Source organism: Betta splendens, chromosome 9, assembly GCF_900634795.4.
Source record: "Betta splendens chromosome 9, fBetSpl5.4, whole genome shotgun sequence".
NCBI classification, from domain to species: domain Eukaryota; kingdom Metazoa; phylum Chordata; class Actinopteri; order Anabantiformes; family Osphronemidae; genus Betta; species Betta splendens.
The window spans coordinates 3,260,394-3,281,393 of record NC_040889.2 but is presented as its reverse complement, the minus strand read 5'-3'; the positions used below and the strand labels follow the sequence as shown (position 1 = coordinate 3,281,393).

The 21,000-nt window shown below is 42.6% G+C and overlaps 2 protein-coding genes across 5 annotated transcripts in view; one reads left to right on the top strand and one right to left on the bottom strand.

Moving 5' to 3' along the window:
- The window catches only part of cog5 (component of oligomeric golgi complex 5), a 27,511-nt gene extending 6,511 nt beyond the window's left edge, over positions 1 to 21,000 (bottom strand). The window contains exons 1-10 of the mRNA XM_029160394.2: positions 20,850 to 21,000; positions 20,303 to 20,442; positions 20,153 to 20,210; positions 19,667 to 19,721; positions 16,612 to 16,681; positions 15,036 to 15,156; positions 5,071 to 5,201; positions 1,449 to 1,608; positions 532 to 644; positions 364 to 441 (exon numbers count right to left, since the gene is read on the bottom strand). Of these exons, the coding sequence (XP_029016227.1) occupies positions 364 to 441; positions 532 to 644; positions 1,449 to 1,608; positions 5,071 to 5,201; positions 15,036 to 15,156; positions 16,612 to 16,681; positions 19,667 to 19,721; positions 20,153 to 20,210; positions 20,303 to 20,442; positions 20,850 to 20,895 (972 nt within the window). The 5' untranslated portion in view covers positions 20,896 to 21,000. The remainder of the gene's footprint in view (positions 1 to 363; positions 442 to 531; positions 645 to 1,448; positions 1,609 to 5,070; positions 5,202 to 15,035; positions 15,157 to 16,611; positions 16,682 to 19,666; positions 19,722 to 20,152; positions 20,211 to 20,302; positions 20,443 to 20,849) is intronic.
- Positions 8,099 to 14,988, top strand: LOC129604556 (G-protein coupled receptor 22-like). Of its 4 annotated transcripts, XM_055511401.1 has the most exons (7): positions 8,099 to 8,370; positions 8,780 to 8,903; positions 9,608 to 9,725; positions 9,866 to 10,324; positions 10,736 to 10,882; positions 10,951 to 11,097; positions 11,343 to 14,988. In XM_055511401.1, exons 5-7 carry the CDS (start codon positions 10,757 to 10,759, stop codon positions 12,390 to 12,392), a joined length of 1,323 nt encoding a protein of 440 aa, XP_055367376.1. In that variant the 5' UTR covers positions 8,099 to 8,370; positions 8,780 to 8,903; positions 9,608 to 9,725; positions 9,866 to 10,324; positions 10,736 to 10,756; the 3' UTR covers positions 12,393 to 14,988. The 4 variants fall into 4 exon arrangements, with proteins under 4 accessions (XP_055367376.1, XP_055367375.1, XP_055367373.1 ...); XM_055511400.1 differs by lacking the exon at positions 8,780 to 8,903; XM_055511398.1 differs by lacking the exon at positions 8,780 to 8,903 and having other exon boundaries at positions 9,608 to 10,324.

Sequence of the window (21,000 nt, the reverse complement as noted above, 5' to 3'; positions counted from 1 at the left end):
CCTGGCAGACACACAACAAAGAGGACCACAGTGCAGCTGCACCGCTGAGGAGCCCTGCATTTAGACATGTCATTAGGTCTCCAGCTCGCACTTCCATCTCTGGGTAATTGGTGAGAGCTTTGTTTCCATAGTAACACTCTCTGATTTGTACAACTGGGTCTTTGTGGAGGTGAGACAGCGAGACAGCAAAGATGATACGTTAATGACTCCCATGATTACTACTGATGGAGTACTATTGGAGTAAGCAGGCCCACGTTGCTGTTTATTGGCATCTGCTGTTACTTCAAGGTGGTGGGCAGGCCCTGCTATGTAAGGAGGGTTAAAGAAGGGTGTGTCACTTTGTCACGTTATGGCCAAACACACCTTAATGATCTCATCTATGAAGCACACATGAGTGACTGGGTCTCTCTTCTTCATGAGGACCTTCTGCAGATGCTGCACCTGTGGAAACACAACAAAGACTACTTCATCCATCCTGCTCGCTTACGTTCAGCCATCTGTGACTCAGGTCTGTGGACAGCAGAGTGGTACCTGTCTGCATGCAGCACATATCTGGTCCATCAGTTTCTCCAGGTTGGTCCAAAGGGCTGCGCGGAACGCGGCCGTGTTACCTGGTGTTGGCAGCACTGCTCTGCCTGGAGCACCTGGACAGTCAGGGATCAGGTCTGTTCACTGCTGGGGAATAGCTAGACATTCTACAGCCTGATTATTGCTAGTAAAAGACCCAAAGCCAATCTTATTTTAAAAAAGTTAGTGTCTGTGTGGCCTCCATTGCCTAGACTATGGTCCTGAAGCTAATATCAACCACTAAGAGATCACTCACTATCAGACACTCCACAAATACTCATTTCATGCATTACTTTTGTTGGTAGTGACTGTTTTTAAATTCACAACTTGTGAATTCAATTTACACTGGATAATTAACTTGATTTGTTATATAAAGTAACATCAAACAGTAGCTTATATTTATGCTACTTTTCAGACTCCTGTCTCTATAATGAGGAATTCATAAACATCTAAAGAACTGGCTCTTATCTGTTTTAACACAAACCACACAGCTGGACACTTACAATAACTACAGAACATCACCAGATTTAAGATATGAACTGCTGCTAATCGTTCATCATACAGAGAGGCTGAAAAACGCCAGTAAAGAAGCTTTGACCTAACAGAGGCTGTGCATTAATTAGACCAGTGATGTGGCAGCTGCATCAGAGCCAGGCCCCTCAGACAGATTTGACTATTCTCTGTGGCCACGTTATAATAATCTACTTTGGATCAATCCAACTTAAGAACTAGGTCAAATCATAAGAGTCCATTGTCTCTCATCTAGAAACGAGGCCAGTGGTGTGTGTGTGTGTGTGTGTGTGTGTGTGTGTGTGTGTGTGTGTGTGTGTGTGTGTGTGTGTGCTACATAGCTGATTAGATCTGGTCTCTCAGGGCTTCACCTTTGGGGTTGGCCGGCTGCGTGAGACCCTTGATGTCCAGAGCGCTGGTGATGCTCTCCTGTATGGTGCTGTGATAACCCCTCACCACGCTGCTTATGGTGTCTGTCAGGCTGCCCAGGTTGTAGAAGACCTGCAGGGCCGTGCCCACCTGGGTGGGGTTCTGAAAGACACAGATGGCTGATGGTCATGGGTGTAGTTTCACATGCAAAACCCCAGTTTATCAGGGAACACACAGAAATACAAATACAGTCTGCACGGATTTAATGAGAGTGAGCTGTGAATGCGCAGTACAAATGGAGGAGACGAAGGAAAAGGCTCTAATGAACCTCACAGGTGTTTTCACTGAAGGTACCAGATATGAAATAACGACTGGATGAGGACGTGTTTACTGCTTGGCGACGAGGCCTGGCCAGTTAGTGAAGTGAGGAGAGTGGTAATAGCGGTCCTCATCATCTGTGATCGTCTGTCTACTTTCTGAAGCCAACCAACAGCCCTGTTAGCAGTTCATTGATCATAAAGGAATAACTCAAAAGGGTAATTAAGTAGTAGTAAATCTGACAACTCACACTTCAAAGCTTTATTCATTTTCCTTCAGCTTCTCCCCTGTGAAGACATGTTGCCTCCTTAAACTGAATGTACCTCCTTGTGTTTATGTTTTTACTACTGTTTATTATTATAATAAACAGAGAGTGACTGACAGATCAGAGCTGCAGTCTTGTTATTCCAGTGGACCTTACCAGGCAGTGTGTGGGACTCCAGCTGAACCTGCCTGAGCCACAGAAGATGCTGGTCAGACATCTGCCTGCTTCAAAGGACAGCATTTTACTGTATGTGGTCAGCTCACAGGCAACAGATGGGCTACAGGGCTAGTGCTGGGCGTTGGAGTGAAACTAGCTCCCACACAACTCCTTACATAATATTCACAATAAACAGCTCCACTGTGTCTGCGTGGTGACACAGTACCTGTGTGTGTCTGGCAGGGGTCCACATGCACAGCACGGTGTCGGAGCTGGAAACGGTGGAAGCCACAAAGAGAGGATTTGTCCAAACCATGAAGACCAGCTCGGTGTCACTGCTACTGTTTTATTAACTGATTAACCGTGTTTTCTTCTTCACTGACTCCACAGTGGGGAACGCGTCATGTCACACCTGGTGGCTGGAAGCATCCCAGTCCAATGTCCTACCAGCCCGTCCCCTCCAGCCCTCGGCCCCTATACTCAGTACGGACTCCAAACTAAATATACACACCATTACCATTAGATAAAGCAGCATTCTACAGCTGAGGTACCACATTATGTAATCCTTTTCATTGGAGGGATGTTCTTTCTTAGACCCTGTCCATCACTTCTTCTATTTCTGTCCTCTCTCCTCAGGGACTCGTGTCATACTCCCAGAGAAGAAACATGCATCTTTTTGATGGTGGATTGAGCCTTGGTGCTCCCTCTGTTAAATGCTACTGTCCCATGTTTTGGGAAATACAAACACTGGTAGAAGCCTACGTTTTTAATTAATTTGTGCAAAATGTTAAAATGAAACACCCCTCCTTTGAGTTGTGCATGAAATATGAAACACACATTTGCCAAAGCGTTGATATGTTGACCTGAATTCTTTTTATGTGGCGTACAGCAGAGAACGAGCATCAGAGCAGAAGCTCTACTGTTTGGATGATGCTGGTTACAGTGAACACACACACACACACACACACACACACACACACACACACACACACACACACACACACACACACACACACACACACACACACACACACACACACACACACACACTTTCTTTAATGGGACGCTGTCCCCCTGAGAACCAAGCTTTCTGGGGCACATGAAGGTTAGCAGAGCTCACGTATTTTACAGCACACATGAATCTTGTACGTGACTTCCTCAGCTGTTAGACGCTTATTGTTTGCTACACATCGTCTTTTATTAAATATTCAAAGGCGATCTATGATTTACCCTGAGACATTCACCACATTCTGATAATATATAAAAAGGAACAAACACACAAACTAAACCCCTCAGACAGGGCCGTCGTATTAATGCCTCTGACCTACTTTGTGGCTTTTAAAAAAGTCATTACGCAATTTAATAAACGAGTAAGAGGAGCATCAGGGTGAAGTAACAGGACTGACGCGGAGATCTACTTGAATAGTGCATTTACCAGCAGCGAGCAGTTTGGAGGTAGAGCCTTAATGATCCATTGGTTTGGAGCTTATTTAAAGCCCTGATAAATGAATCTGGAGCATTTGAACATTGCAGATCACAAATAAAAACTCACTTATACTATAAAATAGGAGTCCCACATAAAAAGACTATAACGGACAGAGCATTATTTGGCTTATTTAGTCACACGCTATGAGAAAAGGATAAAATAATAATAATCTTGGTAGACAACCTAATCCTTTGGATGCACTAAATGCTGCTGTCTTTGATTCATATCGATCTATTTGACGTTTATTTAATTTATTTATGATTAAAAAAATGCTCAAATGGTATTTGTTGTTTTTATTAGTTATATTATATGTAGTTGTATTTTTCTAAAAGGTCTTAACGCTCACTTTGATGACATCTGTTGGTGCCATTTAAATAAACTGGATTCAAGTAAAAATGCTAATTGTCTATTATTGTTTCTAGTTCCTGCAAAGCTCGTTCCCTAGAATGATATGCATGGTCTATTATAACATAAGCATTGGCTGTGACGGGCTGTTGCTCTGATAGATTTAAATGAAATGACAGTAGAAATAAATTGCATCTTCACAGTTGTTTGGGCTGATCGGTGTGGCTGATCACTTTAAATTCACTTAGACTGTATATGATGTGACCTGGAGTTGAAGAGGGACTGACTCTCTCCCAGTCAAATTTGTTTTCAACCAATCAGCTGCACACATAAATCAAATGATAAGATGTGATAATGATGTGCTCTGCTTATGTTTAGATTTAGTTTTATAGCAACTCATAGGTGGGGGCTCATGCTAGTGCTACAGTAGCTCAGGTTTCATATGGTAACATTGGTAGCTACCAGAGAGGCCTGCTGGGATAAGAGAGCAAGAAATAGGACAGCATCAGAGATCATAGGTGGGATTGTGTGCAGAGTGTGGAGATTTAATAAGAGTAGATTATGGAAAAAAACACAAACGATTTACTATTATCAGGATTCAAGAGGTGAAACAAAAAGGAAAATAAACATTTGAACATGTTAAAACTGAAAAGCCTGTCGAGGCTGTGGCATGTCATTTAAAATGACAAATGACACCGACTGACCAGATGGAGCTGCTGCACGGCCCCATGGACGTCTCATTTAGTAACAGTAGCGGACCAATATCTTGACTGGCCCAAGAGGGAACAAAAAAGGCTGATGGATAAGCTTTCCCCCTTTAAAGGTATCATTGATAAATTAAACGTATACAAAGCAGTAACAAGTTTGTTCAAACACTGCATGTGTGAATTAATAACAAAACTGTCTGGAATGCATGTGTGAAAGAGGAAAAGAATTTTAGGCAGTCTTAGGCGTGCGTGTGTGTGTGTGTGTGTGTGTGTGTGTGTGTGTGTGTGTGTGTGTGTGTGTGTGTGTGTGTGTGTGTGTGTGTGTGTGTGTGTGTGTGTGTTTTTACCTGAATCTCCATGCCCTGCTCCAGAAGCCTCTTGGCTTGGTTCTCTACCTCCAGTCTGGCTCTGCTGATGAGGAGCAGGTCATTCTCTATCACCTCTATGCCGCTCAGGTCCACGCCTTGGGACAGGTAGTCTGTGAGAACATCAAAGCAGGAAAGCATTTTATTAAGGTTTGCACTTTTCAGCTTGGAATCCTAATACTTTTGTCTGAAGGACACATTACTTTAAGTCTTGTCGTTTTGGTGGATGTTAAAATGTTATTGATACTTTAAGAAGGTAAATGTTCACATCATCACTGTATTGGCCCTGCACTGCAACACGTTACGACAGTGAATACCCAGCAACACCTCAGCTATTGTTTTATTTCACGTGAAAGCCTGCAGAAGGACAAGACAAGGCAGCAAAAGAAACTCACAACCATGAATAGCAGGCTACTGTTCAATAATGAAAAAAGGTGTGAGAGAAAATACAGAGTGTGTGGAGAAATTAAAAAATGAAAAAAGCAACTCAGACGTTCTGATCAAATGTGATTGCTTTGACTTTACTACTATTAATATGTCTATATAAGGCAAACTGTCCAGGAATTAGAAAAGTTTCCTATTTACAGTGTAAGCTCACCAATAAAAAAAAAGGACCTCAAATGTTTAACCAGGCCCATATAGCCATACTCCAGCTAAAGTCTTAGCTGATGATGAAGGATCCCGACGTGATTCAGTCAGACTCAAACTTCATCAACACGTTGTGCTTGTGATTAAATTATCATCTGATTTACATGTTGTGGACAGAGAAGATGACAGCGGGACGACACAGCTTGACAGATTTCTCAGCAGCACGCGCTTCAAAGAAGCACATAGCACTTGTGACTGTGTGTCAAACATTTCCATTTTGTGTTACTTAGAGCATTGTTTGTCTGCCCATCTGCTTTAAAAAGCCTGGTGTGCACAAGAGGAAGAAGTATTGATTGGCCGTGCAACCAATTCCTGTTGTGGGTTAGTATAACAACTAAATCTGATGTCAGACGAGGATGAGCACCTTGAAGAGACACTGGGCTCTCCCGTGATGTTTGATGGATGCTGCCACAACATAAGTCTGGCCAATCAGTCACTGCTTGGTTCAGAAACTATGTCATATGCACACAGGCCATTCATAAGCACAATGATGCATTTTATTTGTAAAGATGGAACATAAAATTGCATGTCTAAGCATGTTGTGTGGCTTCTTCCATTGTTATCGAGTCTTTGATTCCAGCTCTAATTATTACTTTGCTGTGGATTAGCACCTTTCTATGAGCCATATGTGTTAAACCCAGGCGTGGAGGTATGGGAACTCATAGCATACCATTTTAGATGGTGTGTTTGTCTAGAGCTGCAGTGTGCTCGTCTTCCCAGAGAGACATGGAGAATATTATCAGGCAGGTGGCAAGGCTGAGGCACACAGGACCGGGAAGCCACATTCAATTCCAAAGCAATCTACAGGAAGCCTAAACCCAAGTAGAAGGCCTGCCAGGGACCACGATGGAACAGCTGAGCCCCTCTGTTCAGATACGTGTCTGTGAGAGCTGGGTCTTCACAGTGCGCCTACAGAGCTGTCTGATACGTAATGCCTGAAGTCACACAGCAGCACAGGCCATGGCTTCCCAGGGGAAATGCTCTGCTCTAGCACAGATGTGCCCTGTCGTCTGTGCTTAAAGCTGATTCACTTCTCCCATTAGAACAATTTAAGTTAACCATACGTAAAAATGAGCTTCATCACACACTGAAACGCTTCTATGGCAGCTATGAAAGAGGCAACAGCAGCTTGGGGACTGGAAAAGACAGAGCAGAAACACTACATATCGAAAAGGTTAACATTATATGATTACAATAATGGATATTTTACTGCCTCTCTTTGTCAATAAATGTTATTTAATCAGAAGTTTATGTTCAACCGCACTGTCTTGGCTTCTGGGTCATCTAAAATAAAAATATGAAAACTGTGGCAGATAGGCATCAACATTCACTGGCATGGCACTTATTCTTTAAGAACAAAGTCCATCAGTACTCTACAAATACAAGCAGGTATTTGGTTTGAATCACGCACACCTCAGCTCAGCTGGTGTTTTAAAATTAAAGAACAGCAGGACTGGTTGGACATCAAGTCTCCTTCATTGTATTTATTAAACTAAACCTTATTTTAGCACCTTAGAGCAGTTTCAGGTGTGAAACGAGGCTCACGCACATTTGTTTAGTCCACAGCTGCCTTTTCTTCAGCCTGATGCCTGCCACCATCTTTCTCCCTAACGACTTGTATCTGGACTTGCACGTCAGTAAAACACTGGAAACCATCATCTTTGCTTACACTCTGTGAATAAATAAACAGAGAGATCAAGAGGCAGGATACAATGTCCAGAAAGGAGGGATGTGAAAAAATTAAGAAATAATCTATAAGTGGAAAAAGGTATCCTGCTAGACAACAGATGAGCCCCGATTCAGATTGTGATCCATCAATCTGTGTTTGCTTTGGCCAGCAGCGCTGTTGTTGCCATGCCAATGCCAAGCAGTTGTAATTAGTCCACTCACCAGCTACCTTGCAGAACCGCTCGCCAGGCGATCTGGGTAACACAGCGACTGCTCCGATGCAAGCCAGAGTGGGACAATTAAGCACGTACCATCCGGCAGGTGTTGCAAACACATACAGTTAAGGCGTGGCCTGTGAGAAGGGATGCTATCAATATATGACCGCTGCCACCTCCTACCTGGAAACTACCCACCCCTTCAATGGAGGCAAACAAAGTTAAGGAAAGGCGGCTTATAGGAAAGCAGCAGAAAGCTTTATGATAAAGCATAAGATATATGCAGCACAAATGACAAGAAAGAGATCAAAGACATGACACCATAAGGAATTTGAGTAAAAAAGAAAGAGAGTGTTAAATCTGCTGTGTGAATCCAATTAGTCAAGTGCAGGGGTGTAAAAGCAAAACAAAGAGAAGACAGTTTCAGAGCGGGGAGAAGGCGGGGGAGGGAGCAATGGATGAGTAGGAAGGGCTAGTGAAGGCAGATATAGAGAGAGGTAGGAAGCAGACCGACACAAAACCAGAGGAGAGGAGGAGGAAGAGCACCAGTGTTAGTATTGCTCCCTGTGGCTGCACGCTTTTACCCACTCACATTACAATCCTGATTAAATGATGGAAGACCTAGCTAAGTCTCAGCCCCCCAGCTTTACCACCTGTGGGCACTGAACTACATTTGGGATTACAAAGCCCCACAGGGAAGATCAGCACTCCGGCAGACCAAGGACCACTGAGGACTGGTCTTTACGTGGAGGTACAGTAACACACAGCACAGTCAGACACCAGTGTATGACAACAGTTAGCTGTAGGTAAACATGGCATGCTGACACGCTTACACCACGACTCACGTCTATTTGGAGTGGGAAGGATATTAGCCTAAATGTTACCAAGCTGAGCTGAGTTCAGTGCCTCCAAGAACAAGCTGAGAACAGAGAACTAGATTAAGTGGGGATGGAACTTGGAGTTGAACATACAGCCAAATATAAAGATGAAGGTGCCTTCATTTAATCATGAAATTAATCAATGCTCTAAAACAATAACTGATTCATTTGGAATACACATTTAATCTGAACCATTTTAAAAGCAGTCCAGATGTTTCATGTATTTACTTAACACACAGTATTTAATAACCAATAGTTAGCTAGTTTATTTTCTGCTTTAAGGGAACTGCTCTGCTGCATCAAGCACCTTCCAAGGCAAACGCCAAGCTGTGCATGTCCAACAGCAGCCTCATCCACAGTTTTCCACCTGACCACCCTCCATGGAGCTTGTGCAGTGGTGTCTACAGTATGTGTTTGCCATCTTCCATAAGGCCATTCAAATTTATTCTATGCTTATTTTTTATATACTTAAAAAATCTACAATTGAAGTTTATACAGTTATAAACAAGAGCTACATGGGTAAAGGACAGCCCCCACAGGTTTCCAGTAACATTACTATGGTTACGTACATCTTAATTTAAACAGCACTGACGCGGTTTCATTATAGACACATGGACACAAGAGTGTACTGTCAACAGAAATTGTAATTTATCCCTTATTTATGGAGCATTCCTACCTTGGGCAGGATTTACCCTCAAGCTACACATCACACATGTTGTGTAAAAACACAGCCTTATACAGTATAATCTAGCCAGGATCTGACGATAAGTAAACATACACACACCAACACCCGATGCCAGCCTTAACCTAGCTGCTCTATATGCTGCCCTAACCACAATGACACATTGTGTGCTGATGGTCAGGCAGCGTATCGTTTAGATCTACAGTGTTCATCACTCATTTGATGGGAAGCATCAAAGAAGAAAGGCTAGGCATCAAAAAGTGATTGAACACACACGCAAACACTTAGAGACACAGGCACCCAATTAGCAGAGAAAGAGCATCTATGTGACAGGGGATGATAAACGAGCTGAAAGTGGGGGACATGTCAGAGGGAAGACGCTGGGTTGTTTTATTAAAATGTCCTTTGTTTATCCTTCTCCTCTGCAGGATCAAAGATGGAACGTGATAAGGGACAAACACAAACAAGGGTGGAGGAGAGAAGAACACAACATTGCCCTCTACTCTAATCAATTCCTATCTTGGAGTGTGTGAAGGATGAAAGAAGGTTGTGGGTGTCTGAAAATCAAGGGAGCAGTCTCTGAACTTTAGTGGGATTTAACTGGAAGAGATACAAACATGGTGTCTGTGTCTTTCGAAGGCCTCCATCCAACCTGCCAACTCAACTGTCTGCCTCCATCTTTTCAGCTAGTGAGAAATGATACATCTACATAAGGGTGGACGGACCATGATGAGGGTGAAGAGGGCACCTTAAAGTGAAGCCTTCTGGAGAAAAGAGGATTTTCACTGGCATCACTGAGGATGTCACTGGAGCCAGCATCCCAAGTACAACAGACAATGATGAGACAGAGCTCTGCATGAAAGACAGCATTGATCCTAGCGGGTCGCACTAACAGAGCCAACCACATGCCCCCTACAATGGGTGGGTGCTTTGCATTGTGTCCTTCCTCCACATGGCTGACAACAGTCAGCCACAGGGTCGAGGCTCACGGTTGTCTGTGTAAAATTTAAACATGCTGCGACTCAAACAATGAAGTGATATCTGAAGTCAGGATATGATGGACGGGTTGGACTTGCTCTAGCAACGTATCTGTGGCCACATCGTCTGCTAAGCTCCAGCAGAGAGGTCACCACTGAGAGGGAGCGGTGAGTCTCAGTGCACTGAGCAGTTCAAGGTTGAAAAACCGCACATTCTGGTAGAGCTGCACTGGCTTGTTTACAGCTAGCGAGCAAACCAGGCGACTCACAGCGGGTTCACTGGGAGGAGTAATAGTCATGACACCAGTGTGAACTGATTGGATGCTGGAAGCTGAAGTAGCATCTTTTAGGGTTTCAGTACCTCGAAGCAATGATTAGCATATAGAAGAAGAGTATATCGTAAACAATAACCACTGCAGTGTTGTCCCTCACAGGTGATAATGTTATTAGTCTGTTCTTCAATCTACCCCAATCTAAAATCACAGCTTCTCCACAGTGACTTCCTCACTAAAGCTTCAAGCTCAGATCTGGCACAGTCATCCAGATTCATCCACTGTTTCCTCTCTGTCCAAACTCCAGGCTCTTCCTCCGTCTGGAATAATGCGCATATCCCCATTGGTGATATCTGCAGCCACAATGAGCAACATGACAGTGCTTGACGCTGCTGCCTTTCCCTACGACATGGACATGTCTTCCTCTGAGGCTGTATACCCCATAGGCTTCCAGGTACCGCTGCACTCACATGTTATCTACGTCTAAAGGGATTATTTCTACAGTACTTTTTTTGCTGCTAGGTGTCGCTGACAGGTTTCCTGGTCTTGGAAATCGTTTTGGGCCTGAGCTCCAACCTTACTGTGCTGGTCCTCTACTGTATGAAGCAGAACCTCATCAGCTCTGTTTCCAACATCATCACAATGAACCTGCATGTGGTAGACGTGCTGGTGAGTTGGGACCTACCGTTAAAAAGAATTTGCAGTCAAGAGCCTCTAGCTTCTACTTAACTCATATTATTAGATAAAATAAATATGAAACTTATTCTGTTATATACATTTGGTTTGCTGGTGGCCAGTTCATTCAAACTAAGAAGTGATGTGAGCTGATGTACTTTTATGAATGTACTCTTATTCTTTCATATTTTACTGTAAATCTCTGCATATTTCACTTGTACCCTACATTCTGCTTGCAGGTGTGTGTATGCTGTATTCCACTGACAGCCGTGGTGGTGCTCCTTCCTCTGGAGGCAGAAACAGCTATAATAAGCTGTTTCCACGAGGCCTGTGTGTCCTTCGCGAGTGTAGCTACTGCTGCTAACGTCCTGGCCATTACTGTGGACCGCTACGACATCTCAGTGCGGCCAGCGAACCGTGTGCTCACCATGGGCCGAGCCGTGGCTCTGTTGGGATCTATTTGGGCTACGTCCTTCTTCAGTTTCCTTGTCCCCTTCATGGAAGTTGGCTTTTTCATGAAGCCTGACTCGGACCCTGTGAACAAGACTGTGGTCACCGTTGCTCACACAAAGGAGAACTACACAGAGCGGGGTTTGTACTATCACCTGCTTGCACAGATCCCTATTTTCTTTTTCACTGCTGTGGTAATGCTGGTGACGTACTACAAGATTCTGCAAGCCCTCAACATTCGGATTGGGACACGCTTTCAGCACAACCTGCCTAAGAAAAAGCAGAAGAGTAAGAATGCCATCTCTTTGAGCACTGCAACACACGCAGAATCCACTGAGGCGTCCCAGAGCAGCACAGGGGTCAGGACAGGTGGGAGTGCACCTTTGGGCATGCGGGCTTCTGTCTCTGTAATCATTGCCCTCAGGAGAGCAGTGAAGCGGCATCGTGAACGACGGGAGAGGCAGAAACGAGTCTTCAGGATGTCTCTGCTAATTATTTCCACATTTCTGCTTTGCTGGACTCCAATAACTGTGCTCAATACTATCATCCTCAGCACAGGGCCAAGCGATTTAACGGCACGCCTCCGTCTGGGCTTCCTCGTCATGGCCTACGGAACGACCATCTTTCACCCGCTTCTCTACGCATTCACGCGGCAGAAGTTTCAGAAGGTGCTGAAGAGCAAGATGAAGAAGAGGGTGGTGTCTGTGGTGGAAGCTGACCCCACACCTAACAATGTGGTTATCCACAACTCATGGATTGACCCCAGAAGAAACAAGAAGGTCACCTTTGAGGATGCAGAAGCCAGACAAAAATGCCTGTGCTCACAAGACGCAGAATAATGGGACTGTAAAGCAAATGTAAATATGTAACATATCTAGAGGAACTGTGTAGGAGAACCTGTGAGACTTAACTGTGACAGAAGAAAGAGTGAAAAGACTTGTAAACCTGACAACTGATCAAGGTAAACTCAAACGGAGTACAGCAATTTTGTGCAACTTACAAAATTTATTCTAAACAGCAAAAAGATCATCTGAAGAATTGATGAACAAAATGAAATTCAGCACAAGGGAAACTTTAGCAACTGAATGTTTGTGGGTTCAACACATTATTTACCCATAACACTTGACTAAACCTGCAGCATGTGGTTGTCTGGTTGCCACAGTCATAGAATACCTTTTATTGTCTCTAGTAAAAAAAACACAGCCCCCCTTTTTCCTGCAGACATTAAACACTGAAAGCCAAAACTCCAAACCGAATGCTTCTGCAGGTCCTATCAACAGATGACAAACTAAAACTGATGCGCAACATGATTTTGGTCACTTCAGGAACCAAGAACAGTAAACTGAGTTCAGCATTCCCAGGAAAGTAGAGTAAGATAATTTAACCCAGGTACACATGCAGCCAGACAAAGCATTCCCTTACACACAGCAAAGAAAACAACTTCTTTAGACAGATATTGACATGAGTCTTTTTTCTTTTAGTTCTACTTTATTTCAGTGTGTTGCATTGCACCGTATAGCGTTTCCACTCTTTGACAGTATCTGCAGGCGGGCTGCAGCCTTTGTCCTGTAAGTGCACTCTTATAAAAGGCGATTAGTAACCCAGCTATGCATTCTGAGAACCCAGCATCCTTGAGGACAAAACAACCCAGTGGCAAAAACCTACTTCTCTTTCTTTCCGTGACAATCCGCTTACTTTGGAAAGTCAACTGCAACCTGACTGACACAACATCTGCGTACAGAAATAGAAGGAAGAAAATATAGAAGACAAAAATAAGAGCAGCCATTAGAAACGCTAAACAACAAGATCCACCACATCAGCCAGGAGCTTGTCTCTCTACTGGACCCATATAAAGGCTGGGCAACCCATGCAATCTGTGTGAGCCAGTGTGTGGTATGACAAGTGGTCATGGGCTGCTGAAGAGCCTTGTCCTTGAGAGCCGACCCTATCAAGCCTGAGGCCTTGTGACAGCACGGTGCAGTATGGCACACAGATAACTGGTAGAGCTGATATTATTAACACTTCCCTCCGCTGACAGAGGAAGGTCACACAGATTCAGAAACCAATCCATCTATTGACAAAAACAGGACTAAAACATTGAGATAGTCAAATTGTTACATGGTCACATGTCTTCAGAACCACAGGACTTTAGCCCTGAATGGTTTAATTGATTTCTACATTTCATGTGTGGCAGTTTGACACATAAAACCTACACTCAGACATGCTACAGAGAAACTTTGTACAGATGTCCTCACAACATCTGGAAAAAATCTTGATTCCAGCAGAAAGAGAAAAGCACAAATATACAGGTGCCTATTGCTCAGGTCTGCTAGAAAAGACGTAGAGCTAGAAAAGATCATTTACAGTTCTCTACAACTGACAAGAGGTCTGACAAGTTCCTCAATCAGATTTCACAGCATTGGAAGTTTGCAGTTATGTTCTTTTGCATATCAAATGGGTCTTAATGTGCATAAAATTATTGCGTCCTCTTTTTCGGCGACAACCACAACATCATGTTTTACCACTTTTGAAATGAAGTTGAATTGAGGCCACACGTCCATTGAGTTGAGCCCCACTTATAGCTAACATCCATGGGACTCTTCTCTCTCCTGTAATCTTTTACAGGAGAGAGTTAAGAAGGCAAAATGTCACATGACGTGTGGTCGCTTGCTTTAAATTTCCTGCTCTGACTCCTCTCAGTTCTAATGAAACACAACCTCCCTCTGTTTCTTGTAAGTATTTTCATTTTGTGGTGATATTGCTTTAATCTGTGTTGTGTACACTTGCATACATTTAAGCAGTGACTATATTATTTAATTTAAGGTGCACTTAAAACTACAAAATATCAAGAAAAAGACTCTCTAGTCTGATGATGATACTAATAATAAAAATAATTATAATATTAACAATAATAATAATAAACTATGTTTTTCACTGCACATCAGCAACCCATTGCATAACAATGGGCTAAAGTCCTGCTAAAGCTCTAGATATCATCAGAGTTCCAGCCATCGCTCCGTAAAGATGGCACAACAGGTTAACAATGAAGCTGCAGTATGATCCTCTTGTATGAACCTACAGACCAAAGCAATCTGCAGTGTTGTCTACTCCCTCCTATCTACAGACCTGTTGGAAGTTGTGTAAAGTATATTGGAGCGTTCCACCCGTGAGAACTAAAATAAACCATGTTCTGTATTTTTGACTGTATATTTTTGTGTAAGTATAAAATTAGTTCAATATGTTTCTGGTTTCGCTGGGTTTAATGTGTCTGTGCTTTAAATTAAAACCTAAGCAATAATCCCAGCTCCTCTGTTCACAGTGTTTGTTAAGAGAATCCTTTGGTACACAATCCTGGCAGTATTGAAGGATGTACACCAGCATGAAAGGCATAAACCTGGATCAATAATAAACAGTAGTCATTTCTGCAGAAACAAATGGACGTTTGTTGATTACACATGAGCATAGAAGGGGTTAATTCTTACCCAGTTCATTGAGAGTCTGAGCTGCTTTGGTAATCTCCCTGCTGCCTCCCTGGAGCTGACCCTGAAGCCTCTTGCTCAGGTACAATATACGAATAATCCTTCGCAGAAGATCACAGGCCACCTGGAAGAGGAAAGGATGCTGGGGGTCAGCTGCTAACAAGGACTAAGGATGGTGACAGCCACTGCAGTGATATTAATAGTTTATTTTACTATTCAGTCTCACTCCATCTGACATGAACTGCAGATTAATGTTGAATTCCATCAGAAAAGTTTCAAAGTCCATGTGATCCACAAATTTAGACAGCAAATAAACTGTGTGCTATTCATATAAGAACAATATGAGCTTTCAAGGCAGATCTGAAGGACACATCACTGCGTGGCATCTTCTCCCGGCCTCTAGGCTGCCATTTCAAATCTGGATGACATGACACAGGTGTCAGCAGAACTTTCCCTGTTCTGTTCTCTGCATATAAAGACATCCATGCTTCAGACCAAACACAAATCCCTGCTCATGATATGTAGTAACATCACTGTTTAGGACTTTGATCTCAAAATCATGCAAGACGACATTTTATGCTTCCCGGTTGCTATGCCAACTCTTATGGTAACCATGGAGCTAGTCCTGCTTCTTCAATGTGTGTAACTATGGGCTGTGAGGAAGCATTACACAGTTTAGAAATGACTGAAGTCTTTATTGCAGTAACTTGTGTGTGCATCATTAAATACAGACAGCTTATACGAAGGTCAGTAATTAAGGGCACTAGTTTTAGCTGAAAACTCTGTGTATGGTTCCATGAGATAATTTAATTGAGGACTGCCTGTGCTGAGGCGACTGACCTGTAGACCAGCGCTGATAAATTTGTTGCGCTTTTAATTTGTGGAAGGTCAAGGAAAACCTACTAATATAAAGACTAGTATTAGTAAGTGGGTTAACATGCTTGTTTTTGTTCTGTTTTTGTTTTATTCAAACCAAGGCATTAAATGCATTTATTTAAATCCTCACATTTATTGATTGAATTTGAAACAAGATATTGTGCTGTTTACAAGTGACACATGACAAAGTGGAGATTTTGTTTCTCATGTTACTGGCTGATGCTTGAGTTACTTACAGCTCATACTGCGGGCTCATTGCAGAGACCAAGACTGGTGAAAGCCACACAAAATCTGAGCCATCCTCAGCCATCAGCCCAGGAGAGAGACCCCAGAACCACACTGACCTTTTTACAGCCACTGCTTCATATTTAATCATGATTTCCCTTTGCACAAACACGAGCACAGCAGCCCAGTGTTTCTCACTAAGCATGCGTGGTCACTTGGCCACACACAGTCTCACACACGCACACACAGAAAATATCTTGCCTACATACAGTATAGGCAAATGCTGAATCTCTCTCCTACACACAATCGATTTCACAGTGGGTTTGGGAATATAATAGCAATGTTGGCAAAGCTGTTGAGCAAGGAAATGTGTATTATTCCTGCCATTTAAGATGAGACCCTGTATGATTCACATAGAACCACAGTAATAAAAAAAAATAATAAAATCATTATTATCAAGTGTGAGATGATGACATACCTGCAGCCTGGCAAGCTGAGTAATCCTGGCTACAATCTTGTTGTAGGGATCAACAATCTTTGTCCTTATTCTGGAAAGGACAAATGTCAAAAATCAATGTGCAAAAAATGTGTGGATGAGAAACATTTACACTGACATCGTAGCCCTCTTAGCCATGGAGCAATTAATCTATCCTCAGTGGAAGGAAACCGGGACGACTGATATCTGATTTGGTTTCTTTGTTGGTGACCTTTGGGTTTTGAGATGAGAGTATAAAACACAAATAAGGAACAGCTTGGAGCAACTGAGAATCAGATCCTCGCAGCTTGATGCAGGAAGCTGTTGCCTGCAGGATTAAGCACTGAATAACCAGGAACTCCTGGCAGATGGTTAGAGTGTTAAAAGGCTGTGGCCGAAGTGTGATTAGTCTTCATGAATCATCAATAGTGCTTTAACTACTGAGGAAAAAGAGCAAAAATGTTTTCTTCCGTTTACCGTGCGGTTAATGCTGATCTGCTTTCTTGGCCAGAGCTGTCACACGAGAGCTCTCAGTAAAAGGTTCTTTAAGATTCACCTTTGAGGTACTTATGCTAGTTGCCATCTCTTTGTTCTTTCTTGAAGTTGATAAACACTTCTTTACTTGTGATCAGTGGCACTACGCTGTGTGCCGGTCCATATCTTCTTTATAAGCTATGATCAATTCTGAATGAAAGCTAAAGCTTAAGAATCATCATTTCACATCTACAGTCATGTGAAAAAATTAGGACACCCTTCTGTCACATTTTTTAATATATGTTTGATTTATCTGAATTTTACTAATACAGAGAGATTGAAGTAATATCACTAAACAATTAAAACTGAAGAAAGGTTCTTTCAAGGTCTTCTGTAAATGACATTTTACAAAACTTCATATTCCTACGGAGTAAAAAGTTAGGACACCCTAGTTCCTAATACCTAGTGTTATTCCTTTGGCTGATATAACTGCAGTGAGGTGCTTCTTGTAGCCATCTACCAGTCTCTGACATCGGTCTGTGGAAATTTTACCCCACTCCCCAATGCATTATTTTCTCAGCTGCAAGATAATTGAGGGGTTTCTCACCCCACAACATCTCAATGGGATTCAAAGCTGGACTTTGACTTGGCCATTCCAGGACTCTCCATTTCTTTGTTTTCAGCCAGTCCTTGGTTGCTTTACTGGTATGTTTTGGGTCATTGTCATTTTACATGGTCCAGTTCTATTTTATCCATTTAATTTCCTAACAGATGGTCTCACATTTTCTTCAAGCACATTTTGATAAACAATAGAATTTATGGTGCATTCTATGATGGGCAGCTGACCAGGTCCTGCTGCAGCAAAGCAGCCCCAAACCATGACACTTCCACCCCAATGCTTCACAGTTGGTATCAGGTTCTTTTCCTGGAATGCTGTCTTTGGTTTAGGCCTGCTCTGGTGTCTCTGCTCTGGTGTCCATATAATTCAATTTTTTACTCATCTGCCCAGAACATTATTCCAGAAGTCCTGGGCTTTGTCCACATTCTTTCTAGCAAATGTCAATCTGGTCTTGATGTTTTTCTTGAAGAGCAAGGGTTTCCTCCTTGCACACCTCCCATGCAGGTTAAACTTTTGCAGTCTCTTTCTGATCGTTGAGGAATGCACTTTTACATCAACAGAAGACAGTGCGAGCTGTATTTCCTGAGACGCTGTAGTTCCTGGGACGACATTTTAAGGTTTTTGGAGACCTCTTTCAGCATCTTGCAGTCTGCTCTTGGGGTGAACTTGCTGGGGCGAACAGACCTAGGCATGTTTGCAGTTGTTTTCAAAGCCCACCACTTGTAGACTATCTACCAGATAGTGAAATCTCTTTACCAGACTCATAGGACGCTACAATTCTTTTTTCTGAAGGCCTCTGACGGCTCTTTTGCTCTCACTATGGTGCTCACTCTCACTTCAACAGTCAGGAGCACACCAAACTAAATTTCTAAAAGGGCAAGCCTCATTCAGAATGCTGAGTAACAATGAACTAGTAGCACCTGGCGTGATTTACCTGTGTGTGATTTGAGACACTTTAAGAGGGAATAGATGTGAGGGTGTCCTGACCTTTGCCTCAGTTAGAAGTTATAAAGCAAAAATAAATGTTACAAACATACACAGACTTCTGTGTCCTATTTTTTTCACAAGACTGTATTTCAATAACAGCATAAGTAGTTGATGTTATAGTTGACATAAATCATTTGTAATTAGTTTATATCAGTTATTGAAACATCAACAGAAGTAGCTTGAGCCCGTTGGAGTACTTTGGTGTCCTAGTAATAGATGTGTAGTTGTTTGGCCTACAGCCAATGAGTGAGGATGTCCAGTTGCAGAGGAAGTGTTGACTTGTCTAATTTTCATTATAAGTTGTTAAAGCTGAAAATCTATAAATAGTGTCATGAGTGTTCCTACTTTCCCCTGGTGAGAGAGGGCAGATGTTAGCTTGTCCTTAAGGGAGCAGTGAGCTCACTGAAGGGGTGATGGGAGAGGTGTTCCTAAAACTGACCTGTGCCAAATGTCCATATGTTAATTAGAACTAAACCAGAGAGCTCCAGTCTGAGACGGGAGCAGAGGCCTTCCTAAGATTGAATGCATTAGAGTTAAAGTCTATGTAAGACACTGCAGAGGCAAGATGTACTATAAGGCAATTACATAAATGTGCCACAGTAGAATAGAGTAGTTGTGTATTGTTAGGAATGTGTTCCCAGTTTTGAGAGTCTTAAGGATCTAAAACAAAGTTTCAAAGAGAAATGTACTGAAACATTCTGCAGCTATGTGAGTGACTTCTGCTCAAAACCAATTCAATATCTAAACTATTTTTTGTTGTCTCATTGGGTAGAATCAGGGTATGACCATTTGTTGAACAAAAGTAATGAGTTACTGAGCTGAACTGTATCTCCAAAGTTCAAACTGTTCTGTGTTTAACAATAATTTTCCAACATGAAGGACTCAGCCTGTCACTGTAGATGTACACATGTGAATAAATGTGCAAAGTGTAAGATGTCTGTGGAAATACATATAAACCATACAGGGAAACACATTTACCTGTCGACAGCTGCCTGCAAAGCACTGATCCTAGTCTGCATCATTTGAAGGACCCCTGAAAGTAACATCAACACATATTTCAGTGCATGCTTATGGTTCCAGCAGCTAATTTGTTAGCAGAATTTATTTAAGAAACACTAGTGCTCTCTACTGGCGAAGCGTGAGAAAAATTTTACTCTTTACTTATCACATCTTAGAACCCTGTAGATTAGGCTGATTTATAGGGACTTTTCTTTTATATTTAACGTATAAAAGTTCTAAATATATTTGTCATGTAGTGTAGCTTATGGTGTGTGTATGGGTCGCTGTCACTCCACTATAATGTTAATAGACCATTTTTGGTCCAAATTTGGTCCATCCTAGAATTAATTTAAAAGAGTGGCAGCTTGGAGGAGTAAAGTATACTAAAACCCAAGACCATTAAGCTGCCAGGTTCCAGTTCACTTCTCAAGTTCAAATTAGGAGCATTTGAATAAGCAGTTTTACCTTCAAGAGACTCGATACCTGTCGCCTGTGCCAGCAAGTCCTCATGTCTGGCCACAACCTAAAAACAATAAACACAGCCTTAGATGAGGGTGTTCCTGGTGAGGTGGGAGGCGAACCACGTGGTTATAGACAGCCTGCTGCTGTTTGTACCTGACTGTGCAGCTCCTTGTCCAGCTGACTGATGCCCTGTGCCAGCTTCGCCAGTTGTTCAGCAATGACAGCATGGTGAATAGCCTGAGCGGTGTACGTCTTCACATCAAACTCCTCAGCCAGGAAGTCTGCGTAGCACTCTGCACACACAACAGCACCTCAGATACTGCTACACCTTCACTCATGTTCAGGATCTACAACTAAAAATCCGACAACTACTAAACAAGTGTCCTCTTCCAGTGAAGCCTCCATACTGTCTGCGTGTACACTGCTTTGCTTTCTGAAGTCACTTTCTCCAGTGCAGTTCACAGTAGTTAATTACTGTAGACCAACAACGTCAACCGAAATGCGTCTAATCATGTTTTAATGGATATACCGCCTATAGCGGAATAAACAAGGCATTTTACCAACATAGCCTGCTAGCTAGCTAATAAAGCCGTGTTTGCTGTAGCTAGCTGCTGGATGACTGGGATGCACAGAGAGGTCTGTACTGGACCTTAAAATCATCCATAGATACTTTGCTGCACTTTGTGAAGCTGTTTTTTACCATCTTTCAAAAGTGAATTCGTGGAAGCTTGTTTCGCGTCCTCCATGTTGACACTTCCGTGTGTGACGTTTAAACAGGGTGACGTCACACCAGCCTTAACGGGACACGAACCACAGTCAAGCACGAGCCGCCACCTCAGGGAACTAACTGT

Coding starts and splice junctions, on each gene's coding strand:
- LOC129604556 (XM_055511400.1), top strand. CDS start 10,757: ATGCGCATATCCCCATTGGTGATATCTGCAGCCACAATGAGCAACATG. Junction 10,883..10,950: donor TATACCCCATAGGCTTCCAG/GTACCGCTGCAC, acceptor TTTTGCTGCTAG/GTGTCGCTGACAGGTTTCCT. Junction 11,098..11,342: donor TGCATGTGGTAGACGTGCTG/GTGAGTTGGGAC, acceptor TTCTGCTTGCAG/GTGTGTGTATGCTGTATTCC.